This window comes from Chiloscyllium punctatum, chromosome 24 (genome assembly GCF_047496795.1).
Source record: "Chiloscyllium punctatum isolate Juve2018m chromosome 24, sChiPun1.3, whole genome shotgun sequence".
Taxonomy (NCBI): domain Eukaryota; kingdom Metazoa; phylum Chordata; class Chondrichthyes; order Orectolobiformes; family Hemiscylliidae; genus Chiloscyllium; species Chiloscyllium punctatum.
Genome location: NC_092762.1, coordinates 79760421 through 79774594, shown reverse-complemented (window position 1 = coordinate 79774594; position 14174 = coordinate 79760421). Strand labels below are relative to the sequence as shown.

Sequence of the window (14174 nt, the reverse complement as noted above, 5' to 3'; positions counted from 1 at the left end):
GAGTCTCTGCCAAAAGCTTCCACTGAAAGGCAGCACCTCTGACGATGCAGCATTCTCTCTGTAGTGTACAGGAATGATCTGTGCTCAGGTTCCAGACTGGGAACTGCACTCACTACGGTCTGATTAAGTAGTAAGAATGCTACCAACTGAGTTATGACTGACACATTTAGTTTTAAATCCAGTGGACAATGTCATGAGGAGGTGCCAAATGAACACTACAATTTCCCAGCAGTCCTCAGGACAATGGACTTGCAGCTATAAAGAGTGACGCAGGTCAGAACCTAGGGAGAGAAACGGAGGGTAATAATTTTAGAAGAAGGAATTGATTTCACTCCACAACCTCAGCAATATGGATTTTATTTTTGTGTTTCTCCATGAAAATGAAAGCAGCGTATCACAACTGGAAAAAAATGTTTTAAATGCATTTTTCCCCTCGTTTTAAAATGCCGCCATTTCAAAGCAGCTGTTAGTGCAGGTTTTGATGGTGAAATTGCTCCGAAAGCTGTTGAGATTCCTCCTGCTGAGAAACAAATCCGTTCCAACACTGAATATTTAAATGTTAAACATAGCAATTATTTACAGATTAGGTGCCCTGCCATAGAGGCAACAATTATGGACAGACAAGAAACAAAATATTCTCCTGTTCCAATGTAGTTGAAGACTTGAACTTCCCCCATCCTCCCAAATGTGTGATCCATTTAGTCCTTTCTGAACACCATACCCCCCCTTAAAAAATAACTCACATCCACAACTCCCTCCCCCCCCCCCACCAACAAAAAAATTGATTCTTGCCAGGGTGCAACTCCATGGACTTTTGCCAACCCAGACAACATTGGACAAGTTGCTGGAGATCCAACTCAGTCTACCTGTTGGCATGCACTGTTTTCATCTAGACAGTGCATGCCATGGGGAAATCCTGCCTGTTTTTCTGCACCAACTACCCACCCCCACCCAACCCGCCACTCTCCCACCCCAGCTTAGGAGAGTCCAGATGCTATGTCACATCAGCCCAGTCACCTGACAAGAGATCGACACAGAAGCCATTTGCTCCTTGGCGCAGTGGAATATTTCCTGGGGTGTTGCTTGGCAAGATGAAAGATAAGAAAATACAAAGAAGATTCATGGCTGGAGCTGTTGTTGCAGTATCACCAAGATCTGTTTACTCAATGAAACAGTGAGAGACCAAATGGAAATGCAGGTTACATATGGATCCAAATTGTGACTAAAAGTTGTACCAGCTCCACGATTATACCGTGCCATTAAATTCTGGGTCATAGATAAATCCTAATTGCACATTTATCATATAGGATTCAAGGGAGATCACCTGGTCGTGTGCAGGCCTTGGATATTGCTGAGAAGAGACACGCTGCTGAAACTTCTCAACTTGCAGTGATTAGAACAAAGACAAAATTCTAAACTTCCAATGAACCCAATTTATTCTTCACATTTTTAATATAGATTATTGAGTGCACTTGAACTTCGGTATTCTTGCCTTTGCCCTGATGATTGCAAGATGAAAAGCTTCCGCAACAAGTCCCTGTTCCCAGCAAGGTTCAGGAACTGTTGCTGGTGTTTTGGAAATAATGCTTTGCAATTCCACCCATTCAAAGTGAAAACCTCATTGTAAATATCAAATTGAAATGTTTTGATCCAAAGCAAAATAATGAAAAAGAGAGTGACATTTCAGCTATTGGTGGAGCAATGAACAGAATGCTGTGTTCATTCAACATTTCCAGCAGCTATCATGAACTAAACCACTTTGGGAGGTTTCAAGTCTTCTACAACATTAAGGATTAGGGAATGTTCCTAAACAATGAGAACATATACAACTCAAATGATATTCAGAGTAATAAAGTGATAACATTTACAATGCCTTTAGCAATCAGTCAACTATTAATCATTGCAACATTCATGCTTGTTCCCAGACACTTGCCTTTCATTTTTATGATCTAACCCTTTAGTTGGGAACACAGCCAGAGTTTGGTTCATTTGAGTCTTTTATTCCCCTTTCCCATCTACATGGGAGAGAAGGGGTGGCAGTTCAGTGATTTTTAACAATGACACAACTGTACTGTTGATACAACAAACCTGACTGCATAGACCATGCTGAATGCTCACTGTGACCACAAAAAACACACTGCCATTTTAAGCCGTAAGCAAGAGCTAAGTGAGGTTTTAATTTTTCTTGAAAATCTCAAAACCCGACAAATGGAAAGAAAATAGTCAAACGCACAGGGCTTCCTGTTGCTGCAGTAACAGATGGGGAGAGAAGGGGGAAAATTGTCTCTCAACAGCAGTGAGGGCTCCACAGCTTTAAACAAATTCCAGAAGGCCACAACTATTTTCACATAAAATTGCCAATCCAAATAGAAACATCTGCAAACTGGAGCTCAACTGATCCTTAAGTGAAATTTAAATCAATGGCTTCAGTACTGTCAATACAGCAATGCCTTGTGATCACTGAAATGGTCAATTTTGGTTGGAATCTTTTTAATATTTTTTCTAAAATCAAAGAAACCTTCTTGCACTTAAAACTAAAAAATATTTACACTATTTCCTAAAGATAGCAACAGGTGGACTTTTTAATCTTCATAAATCAGTATTTTTTCCAAGTTTTCCAATGCTATGTACTCCAGGTATAAGACAATGCCTTGCAACAGGCCTAGACTTCATGTGAACACTCATCCTCCTACTCTTTCCCCATTGGTATAAACACCAAATTCACCTTACTACTTATCCCCTGTAGTCATGAATTAATGTGCTCACACCATGGCCAATGTACCATTGTACTGAATTAACCAACCAATCTCAATAAATCATCCTAATCCTCTTTCCATCCTGATTACTCACTACAGAGAAGGTCTTGGGAGATAAAATTCCATCTTTTGCTTCTGATTCTGCACAGATACTTGTACACCCAATCCACCCATTGGTTTAGTGGATTCTTCATAACTTTGAATGCACACATTTATAAAATGTCCAGCATTCCCAGGCTAGCAATAGATTTTTCTGCCTTTTCTGTATTTACCACCTTCCTTCACTGGGGAGAACTGAACTCCAAATGGAGTGTCTTCACTGGTGGAGAAGAGCAAAAATAGGAGGCCGCCAGTATAATTGCCAAAAATCAAATTAGGAATTTAGAAGAATTTTTACCCAGAATGTGTTGGCAGTGTGTAACTCATTACCACATGGATTAATTGAGATGATTAGTTTAGATGTATCTTTGAGGGGAGTCTGGATAAGGAAAGAAAAGGAGTGAAGGTGCCAGATTTATAATCCTTTGGAAAATCGCATTCTAGTGACATAATGTTGACTTTATTTCTGTTGTTTGCACTATGAGTCTAGTGATATTTTAAAAGGGTACATGCAGACAGCAAGCAGTAGCAGCATGAAGTGGCAGACAACTGAGTTACTGTGACAATAAAGACTTCTAATAACTGAAAAGTCTAGCCTATACAAATTTCTGTTTTTAAACCCATTTGCAAATTTCTAGTGTGACTTAAAATCACTCAGATACATTTGTCCCTAAAGCTCATGAGTAAAGTGTAAGTGGGATATAATTCAATGGGTGGCCATCATCCTGGGTGAGAAAGATCAACTCATGTTTGAGCTGCAAGTGCATGAGGTGCAGACCATCTCAGACAAGGGAAAACATAAGCACAAACACTACTGCAGATCTCCCAACTGTCAGCATAGTGGATTGTCATCATTGATTGGAAATTCAACTAGGCCAGTAACAAAAAACATCAGCATCTGCTGCAGGAGCAAAACATTCTACAGCGACAGTGACTTCCAAATTCCCCAAAGCTCCTCTCATTATCCTGCAGATTGCAAGTTAAGAACATGGGTTGAATGCTGTCAAGTTTATCCAGACAGCTGTAACTATCTAGACTGTTGTAACTACCAATAATAGTCGTTATGTTCAATACCACTGTGGGTAAAGCAGCCCATTGATAGACACTTGAGCTATTATTCCAAATATCCACACAATTGGTGTTCCTCAGCTGTGGTGAGCATGCTCAATGAGATGCAATGGAAGAATGTGCAACACCCATCGACTCCATCCTTCTGTTATTAAGGAAGCTATTGTAGGGTATTTAAAAATTTGTCATGTGATCAGGCAGAGCTAACATGGCTTGGAGAAAGGAATATCCTATTCAACTAATTTATTAAGGAGTGTTTGGAGGAAACCACAGAACGTGGGTAAAAGAACCAGGGGATACGGTGCTCTTGACTTCCTTTAAAAGGTATTTGATAACATGCCATTTCAAAGGCTGCTGTGCAAAATAACAGCTCATGGTGTCAACAGTAACATATTAGCATCAATAACGCTAACAATTAGTTAACAAATAGAAAGTAGAAATGAGGCAGTTTTCTTTATAGAATGCTCAGGGGTCAGTGCTGGTGCCTTAACTATGTGCAACCAATACTGATAACTTTTGAGCTGGGGGTGTAATGAAAGGATGTTAAACTTTACTGATGACACCAATATAGCTGAGGAAGTTGTCAAGAGGAGGGAGAAAGCCTGCAAAGGGATAGACAGACCACAGGAGTGAACAAATAAATGGAGTATAACGTGGGGAGAAGGTGAGTGCATTCACTTTGACAGGAAGGTAAGAAAAGTAGATTATTTAATTGACAAGGTTTACAGTTCCTGGGAGGTACAGAAGGATCTGGCTGTCCTAGCATAAGAATCACAAAAGTTTGTATAAAAGTACATCAAGTGACTAGGAAGGCAAATGGAATGTTAGTGTTTATCGAAAGGGGGTGGAATCTGAAAGCAAAAACATTTTATTGTGGCTGTACAGGATCTGAAAACATATCAAAAAGTATGTGTACAATTTTGGACTCTCACTTGAAAAAATGCAATTATGTTAGAAACAGAACAGAAAAAGGTTAATTCAACTCTTCCCTGGGAATAAAGGGTTTATCTTATGAAGAAAAGATGGCCAGGTTGGATCTTTACCCATATCTTGGAAGAACTGAGAGGCAATCTCACAAACATATTAAGCACAAAGGAGATTCCGAGGGGAGTCTAGTACTTGAGGGAGAGATTAGAACAAGAACACCCAGTTTAAGAATCAGCAGAATCACATACAGGAGATACAAGACCTTTTGCCCGAGGATTATTACTACTTTCTGTAGAATTCTGTTCCCTGGGAAATGGTGGAGGCTGAGTTCCCTAATCTCGTCATGCAGGGCTATGTTAGACAGTTTTTTGATGGAGAAGGGAGTTGGGGATTAGGAAAGAGAGCAGTACACAAAAAAGTGGAATAACAGCAGAATTAAATCAGCAGTAATTGTTTTGAATGGCAGAACAGATTCTAAAGGAAGAAAGGATATTCCTGCCCGTAAGCCCTATGCTCCACTACCCAAAACAACAGGTCACAAGGTCTGGAAGTCCCAACCTAACAGTACTGTGAAAGCACCTTCATCAGTTTGACTGCAATGGGTTTGAGAAGACCATCAACCACCACTTCCTCAAGGGGATGAGGTATGAACTATAAACGCTGACCTTGTTAATGATACCAAAATCTTTACAACAGAGAGGAGATTCCTTGCCCATAACTCCTCTGGGTTTGAATAGATGAATTCTGAAGAAACATATGTATTTTACAGGGAGATGTATTTTACATCAAGACTACACGTGCCATGGAGAATGCCTGAATTTCAGAAGCTATGTTTCCTCGCATTTAACCATGACCAAGTCGGCAAATATGGTGGCTTTAATCCTGCCTGCGGCTCTGACAGCTTTCCAAGATGAACAGGAGTCAAAAAAGTTTAATTGCTGGTAGACAGAAATGTGGTGTTGAGGCGTGATTTTACTGTATAGTGGAATAGGCTCAAGGGGCCAAGTGACCAACCCCTGCTTAGTTGCGGAGTTGTATGAAAACCTTTTCAATTTCAAATTCAAGAACCTCACATAGGAAAACAAATGAAGAGAAGAGGGCACTGACCTCAAACAAAAATTCTTTCTTGCTACATAGATGGTACCTGATCTATAGAGTCCTTGCAGCAAGTTCTGCATTTAGGTTTTGACAAATGTTAAAATTTATTTTTAATTCATTAAAAAATTCAAAAGGATGTTATGCCATAGCTACTAACAATGTAATATGTTTTAAGACAGTAAGCTGCAAAGTACACAAATGAAACAACTGGATAGAAAAGGTGTTATTGAAGTCTGTAGGCTTCCTTAACATTTCAGTGTAACCTTATTGCTAGGTATCAAAGAAAATTCAGCTAATTAAGCTTTGCTCAGGAAGCCAAATAATCTGGTGGCCAAAACACGATGAGTGCCAACAGCTACTGTACTGGTGAGATGCAAGTTAACACGGTTTGGATTGTGTGCACTATTCTGTCTGCTGCATGTTTAACCAGAATGTAAGTAAATCAAAGAGTACCACTGTCTTCCCAAAGATGTCAGCAAATGTAGCTCAGTCCGAGTAGTGTCAAATTAGTTGAACTTGTTAAACAGACTTCAACAAGTTTGTAAGTTACTCACATGGAAAACAACCACTTGCCCCATGAACACAGCACCATTAAAGTAATGCGTCTTCCCACCTCCAACATTAAAGAGCAAAATAAACCTCAGTTTACATATACAAATGAAGAATGAAGAACATTTCTTTTATACGCATTGCATAAGTATATACAAATATCTTGAAAGCATTTTGGCATCTACATAAGCAGCGCACAACTCAACAAAGCTGCCAAACTTTGAGAGAGAGATTATGTTTGACATCACCGATACAGTCACAGGTTGACTGCTGCGATCGTTTAACTATCAAGTTGCTATTGCATTCCAAGTGCTGTAAATGTCCAGCAATGCAATAAAACGGAAGAGTGACAAAATCTGGGAAACAACAAGGATCCAACAGCACTGGTGATGACTCACAAACTTCCAAACAGGAAATCTCATCGAAGTGCACATATTAGACTTTCATCTTCCCTTCAATCCAGTGTTGGGACCTATTTAAAAATACTGATCTGGAAAGTATGGTCTCCATGCCTGAAGTTATTTGCACCACCAAGATTTTACAGATTTGTTTTCTCTGATGAGCTCGAACCTTTGCTCTTTTCTGCCAAATGGCTTAATCTGGGAATAAACTAGAAGGTCATGCCACCTACTGCAAGTCTATGGATGATGAAATGCCATCACATTTCCATCTTATTCACTCAACCCAAGCTGACTGCATCCCAAACGACAAAACAAACCAAACCAGTCATTTTCCAAAACTGCACCAGGAAAAAGGGAAATGCAACATCGGCAGGCCTTTATGTATAAAGGTCTCCTGTCTCTATGCATTCCCAGCACTGCGTACAGTCAGTGACATTCCTAGGTGGTGCTAGGAGCTACTGTGAAGTGCTTTAAAAATGAGGAGATCAAAAATCAGAAGCGAAATAAAATTCTCCTGTGAAAATGAACAGAGAACTATTTTCCATAGTTACCCACACAAAACCGCATTATTACCACGACTGAACAATATATTGGCAGCAATAAAAGGATAAGCTAATATGTTTATTAATCCTCCTTACTCAATGTTCTCACCTCACACTCTTTGCAGCATGGTTACTGCAATCGGCAGACTCGGTATAGATCAGCACTTTTACCTCAGTCAGACAACACAAAAAGGAAAAAAAAAAATCAAGCGTCAAAGTTTTCTTTTTGTAGTTCAAAAGAAAATTTAAAAGTTTAACATGATTGAAATCCAAAGACATCACTGTAGATGTATGGAAAGAGGACTGGGAGTGAAGTAACGCAGTCAGAATGTGGACCTGTCTAGGTCATTGACATTGCTCCAATTAAGTTATTAAAACCGCAGTACGTTCGGAAGGACAAGGACTTGGAGATACCACTCCCACCTTTTCATATGAAGTCTTAAGCTGGACCTTTCTCCTTCTCCAAATAAATTATACACGGGACAGAAAAGATAAGAACATCAGAGACTTCACTTCCACAATGAACCGCATAGCTCGGTCTGAAATATATGGACCAGTTTTGCTTTGAAAGGAATAAGGCCATCAAGTCCAAAATTCTACTTCGTTATTTGCCTTTACTTTTGTAAAACAAAGCCGAAGACATAAAATAAAAACAAGGTTTGATATTTGATGAGTTTTGCAGAAGTTGCACAACAAAGAGACAATATTCTTTCTGTTAGCCTGAATATGGTAGACATGATACACACTTATACACACACACACACACACACACACACACACAGTAGGCCGTCTTCATGTGTGGTCCAGGTGTGCCACAGAAAAAGTGTGCCACAACAAATGGATGCTTTACATGCTCTATCCACTGGCAGTGCGGATCACACCAGAGTTCAAGGCAAATCAGAAAATACTGTCAAGAAATAGTTTCCAAAAAGTATCCTAATAGAATTCCTTTCCCAAGCATTTTACTTTATCGTTTCTTTAAACCTGCTTATTTTCCACGATTCAGTAAACAAACAGGACGAACCTTGGGTAAGCTCACATTAAAACCAAACACGAATCTGTTAAATAATTCAGCACCTTTTCAATCAACATTTGAAGCAGGAATCTGCTGCCTAACTTAATCAAGTTTTGTCCAGGCACAACCATCCCTCCCGCAATTCCAACACTGCCACTTCAATAACTTGCATCACTTTCAGTAAGAGGTCTCCTCTGACTCAGACACTGAGAAGGTGCTTTCTGCAAGACCAATGTGGCTGTCGTCACATTTACTCACTTTTCAGTCAAGAGGTGTCTCAGTTAAAAAGAGCTCTGTGGAGAACAACCAACTACATGAAGGTGTCAGTGTGATGGGATCAAAGAACTCTACAGTGAAAGACCTTGCCTTTGTTTCAGTCAGCATTATAATCATACAACAAAAACAGAAAAATTCGGAGTTCTGAAGAAGGGTCATTGGACCAGAGACGTTAATTCTGTTTCACTCTCCACAGATGCTGCCAGACCTGCTGAGTTTCTCCAGCAATTTCTGTTTTTGTTTCAGATTTCCAGTACTTGCAGCTCTGTCATAATCATGCAAGTTGCATTAATCTGTAGGTGGTCTTGTGGTGTACTGGGTGATGTCCTTACCTCTGCACCAGCAGGCCCGGTTTCAAGTCCCACTCCAGGACTTGATGGCCACGGAAGGAGAGTTCTCATCACAGCTAATCAGGTTGATTATCGCTCTGTCAATCCTTGGGCACGTGGTAAGACCGACAAGCCTCTGTCAGCCAGCACTGGGCCGCAGATGCAGCGCAATAGCCTCCCCATGTTAAAAATCTCCATATGCAGATTCTTGATAGCATCAATCTCACTCTGAGGCATGACCCCACACACGCGCGCACACAATCACATACACGCAATGATCACTATGGGAGGCATGACAAAACAATGCTGGTCCAATTGCCGGGGATATCAAAAGGGAGACGGGTAAAATTTCACCTTTCATAAGTCCTTGAAATTAAACACATGGAGGGCTAACATAAAGAACACAAATCTCTTCAGTGATCTGTTCACAGTTCACAGTAAAAATCTCTTAGTGAAGGCAATGGCAAGCGTTGCATGCAGCTAGGAAGTTTTGACCAAGTCATACACATAAATGTGAAAATCGTCATCGAACTTGATGAAATAGACGGATGGTTTAGCCTGCACTTGATGGATCACCAATCCTGTTCTCTTTGTGCTGTCCTCTGTGACGTACTCCACCTGCTTCCCCACAAGACTCTCGATCACTTCACCAGGCTCAGTTGGCAAAACTTGCTTGTTCTCTGTCATAAGAAACGGAACAATTAAAATCTCAACCAATGCAACAGTGTTATGTTTTTAAATAGATGTCTATTGCAATTGACAGCAATATTATAAATATGATTAATTGTTGATTGATTAGCACCTTTTGGATGTAGGTTTGCTCGCTGAGCTGGAAGGTTCATTTCCAGGATGTTTCGTCACCCTATTAGGTAACATCTTCAGTGCGCCTCTGGGCGAAACACAGTTGATAATTCCTGCTTTCTATTTGTATGTTTGGGTTTCTTTGGGTTGGTGACATCATGTCCTCTTCTCTCAGGGGGTGGTAGAGCCGTCTAATTTGATGTGTTTGTTGATAGAGTTCCGGTTGCAATGCCATGCTTCTAGGAATTCTCGTGCATGTCTCTGTTTGGCTTGTCCTAGAATGGATGTGTTGTCCCTCCTTATCTGTATGCAAGGATACCAATGTGAAAGGGTCATGTAGTTTTGTGGGCGTCAACTAGCCACAAAACGACATGACCCTCTCTCATTAGTATCCTTTCGTACAGATGAGGAAGGACATCTCTTTGACTGGGACAACATATTCATTCTAGGACAAGCCAAACAGAGACACGCACAAGAATTCCTAAAGGATGGCATTGCAACCGGAAATCAATCAGCAAACACAATGAGTTAGACCCCATCTACCGACCCCCACCCACCTCCCTTCTCCTGCACCCCCCCGCCAACCGAGAGAAAGAATAGGAAATGACATCGCCACAGGAAATGATGTCACGATGGGAAATGACATCACCAACCCAATGAAACACAAACATATAAATCAAAAGCAGGAATTATCAACAGTGCTTCGTTCAGAGGCCTATTGAAGGTGTTACCTACTAGGGTGAAGAAATGTTGGGAAATGAACCTTCCAGCTCAGCAAGCAAACCTACATCCAGAACCTCAACCTGAGCTAAAATCTTCTTAAAACTCATTAGCACCTTTTGTTACAGCTTGTTAACATTAAATAAAGCATAACGAAAGCCCCACTTTCCCTTTGCAATAGTCCCTCAACTGCTCATCCAATTTTTGACATTGTGTTGTACCATTAGTAACCTACATTATTGCAAACATTAGTCATCCTTTACTAACATGATTATCTTTCTACACTGCTTTATAAAATTATTGAAAAGTTAATTTAAAGAACTTCTTTCACAGGATGTGGGAGTCACTGGCTCAGCCACCATTTGTTATCTATTCCTAACTGCTGTCTCAAAGTTGTTGGTGAGTGAATCTCTTGAACCATTGTAGTCTGAGACATAGACATCCCATAGTATTGCTGGGGAGAGCGCTACAGGATATTGACTGACAGTGAAGGAATGGCGACATACTTTAAGTCAGGATGATGTGCAGTTCGGAGGAGATCTTGCAGGTAATGCATCAAGAGTCTTTGCCTTTTTTTTAGGTAGCAGTGGTGATTTTGTAGATACTGGTGAATTGCGGAAACACCTGCTGTAAATGGGATACACTGCTGTCACCGTGCATCAGTGTTGGAGGAAGTGAATGCAAAAGATGGTGGATGGGGTGCCAATCAAGTCGGTTGCTGTGACCTAGATGATGTTGAGCTTAGAGAGCTTGTGGAGCTGTACGCATCTAGCCAAATGGTGAACAACCTGTCAGATGCCTGGCTTAGGGGAATCAAGAGATTAGTTACTTGCCACAGAGTTCCCATTCTCTGGCCTGCTCTTTAGCCACATACAAACCCAACTGGTCTCGCTGTTTCTGGTCAATAGAGGGTCATTACCAGGCAATTACATGGCATGATTACCACTAATCAGCCCAAGCCTCAAATGTTGTACTAGCCTTGCTGTATATCGACATAGACAGCTTCAATATCTCAGGAGATGCAAATGGTACATTGTGCAATCATTAGTGAACATTCTCCACTCCTGATGTCACAATGGAAAGAGAATTGATGAGACTGCTGCCTGCATATCACCATAAGACCATAGGACATAGGAGTGGAAGTAAGGCTATTCCGCCCATCGAGTCCATGCCGCCATTCAATCATAGCTGATGGGCTTTCCAACTTCACTTACCCACACACTCCCCATAGCCCTTAATTCCTTGTGAGATCAAGAATTTATCAGTCTCTGCCTTAATGCCTCCATTGTGCTCTGTGGTAATGAATTCCACAGGTCCACCACTCTCTGGCTGAAGAAGCGTCTCCTCATTTCCGTTCATAACAACCAACACGAAGTCCTGTTCTCCCAGTACCCATACTCTCTAAGCCACATCAGCTCTGTGTCCTTAAAGCTTCAAGTATAGAATCATTAACCTCTGTGGTTTCACCATTCACCATTTCTGTAAACTGTCTCAGTCGTACAACCTTCAGCGAGTTCAGTGTTAGAGGTCGTGCAAATCCTGCTTTAACAAATTAAAACTTATTTTCCTCTCTAACTATTTAACGAGGTCCAATAATAAACTCCATGGAAACAGCTGAGAATTGGATGTAGAAATCATACTCCCAGCAGGTAATTACCTGAATGTGGAAATAAAAAGTGATGCAGATACTTTGTGAAAATTTCTCTTGAATTAATTGCATCCCTCAATGGTGTGCTGCTCAAATGTTGAATAAGCACGCGTGAACAGAGATTGTCGGCTTTATGACTGAAAAGGTCAAATCGACATTGGTCTGTTCAGACCATCGAGCTGCTCTCTCATTAGGAAAGAGGCAGTGCTGGTGGTTTAACCCATGGGTTACCATGCATCAGGTGAGGGGAGAAGTTGAGAAGGAGAGTCCTTCGTGGCAACCTCAGCCAGTGTGGGAATTGAACCCATGCTGTTGGTGTCACTCTCCAGCCAGCTGAGCTGACCAGCCTCTTCAAGGAATTCTAATAGAGTTTCTCCCCTGAAAAAACTACATAGCACTTCAAAGCAGAATCAACAATTTTTTTTTCTTTCCCTCATTAATGGCTGCACTGGCATCTGATGTGAGCACAGCTTGGAATTCATCTCTATGATTCAGAGACATAGGACTGACCTCTGCAGCGTCCAGTGACCAATGTTAACATGGCTTGCATTGTAAAATGATTCTCAGCTCCAGGCATTATATGAAAGAAAAGGGTAGGATCGACTACAGTGAAAAGTTCACCTCAGGGTCTAACAAATGTGGTGTTAAGGTATGAGGTGGGATAATTGCTCCCACTAGCTCTGCAGGACCTGTCTTCAGCAGCAGAGGGCGAAGTATAGGTCCTTGAGGCTTCATGCCAAGGTTACGATCAGATCAGCTGGAAAACTAACCATCTCCCAATAATAGGGCTTGCCCAGACTGACACTGTATACAACCCCTTTGATGGGCTCTAGTGGTGCAGTGGTAGTGTACCATCTGAGTCAGGAGGTCCAGGTTAAAGACCAAACTGCTCCAGTATTGTGTAATAACATCTCTGAATAGTGATAAAAAAAAATCTACAGAAACACATTGTAGGGCTCTTGTGGTGCAGTGATAGTCAGTGTTCCTTCGAATTCTTTTTCGCTCATGCAGTGTGGTTGACTCTGAACTGCCCTTTGGGCAATAAATACGAGCCTAGCCAGCAAAGCCCTCATTTATGAATTAATTAAGAAAAAGATCTCTCACTCAGGTCTGTGTGCATCATTGACTCTCGACAATTGGATATCAATGCGATGCTCCACATTGGCATGCTGATCACTGTACAGAGAAGACCAGCATGGCTGAGAGAGAACTTTGGTGGCAACCGTGCTATCTCTGGCCAGAAGGTTTGGGCTGAGGTCCCACCAGCTCTGGAGAGGTGTCATGCCATATCTGAAGAGGGTGATTAGAGTTACCACAATAATATCATTGAAACTCAGTATATCCTCATTACCAGAATGGCAGGTGCAATGTGAGCAGTGCAAATAGATTTTTCCTACTACTTAGAATAATATCATTTTTAGAAAATATATTTTAACGAGACATGGGCATCACTGAGCTGTTGCCCATCTCTAACTATCCTTTACTTGAACAGCTAGGGAACTGCAGAGACCAATTAAGCACCACACTGCTGAGAAATCTGGCGTCACATATAGGCCAGACCGGGCTAAGATGACAGATTTCCCTTAAAATGAAACTTGTGAACCCGGTGGGTCTTATAGAATTTGAGCATGTGTCCCTGGAGCATTAGCCTTGCCTCTGGATTATTAATCTAGTAATATTACAACTACAAGGTGGAGGAGAAAGTGAGGACAGCAGATGCTGGAGATCAGAGTCGAAGAGTGTGGTACCAGAAAAGAACAGCAGGTCAGACAGCATCCGAGTGGGAGAAATCGGCATTTCAAGCATAAACCCTTCATCAGGAATGACCATCAGGCTGCGCTTTTCCAACACTAGACATACCACAACTACAGACCATTATTTCTCCATCAACTAAAAATAAATATCGATCACTGCACTGAGCAGCTGGCTTGATGTAGTCCACCAT

General features: G+C 41.2%; 1 protein-coding gene across 2 annotated transcripts in view; it reads right to left on the bottom strand.

Annotated features, from left to right (window-relative positions):
* Nucleotides 1–340: 340 nt before the first annotated feature.
* Nucleotides 341–14174, bottom strand: part of LOC140494732 (spindlin-Z-like) — a 100573-nt gene continuing 86739 nt past the window's right edge. For both annotated transcript variants that reach the window (XM_072594273.1, XM_072594272.1), the window contains exon 5: nt 341–9740. In XM_072594273.1, coding sequence (XP_072450374.1) covers nt 9541–9740 — 200 coding nt within the window. In that variant the 3' untranslated portion in view covers nt 341–9540. The remainder of the gene's footprint in view (nt 9741–14174) is intronic.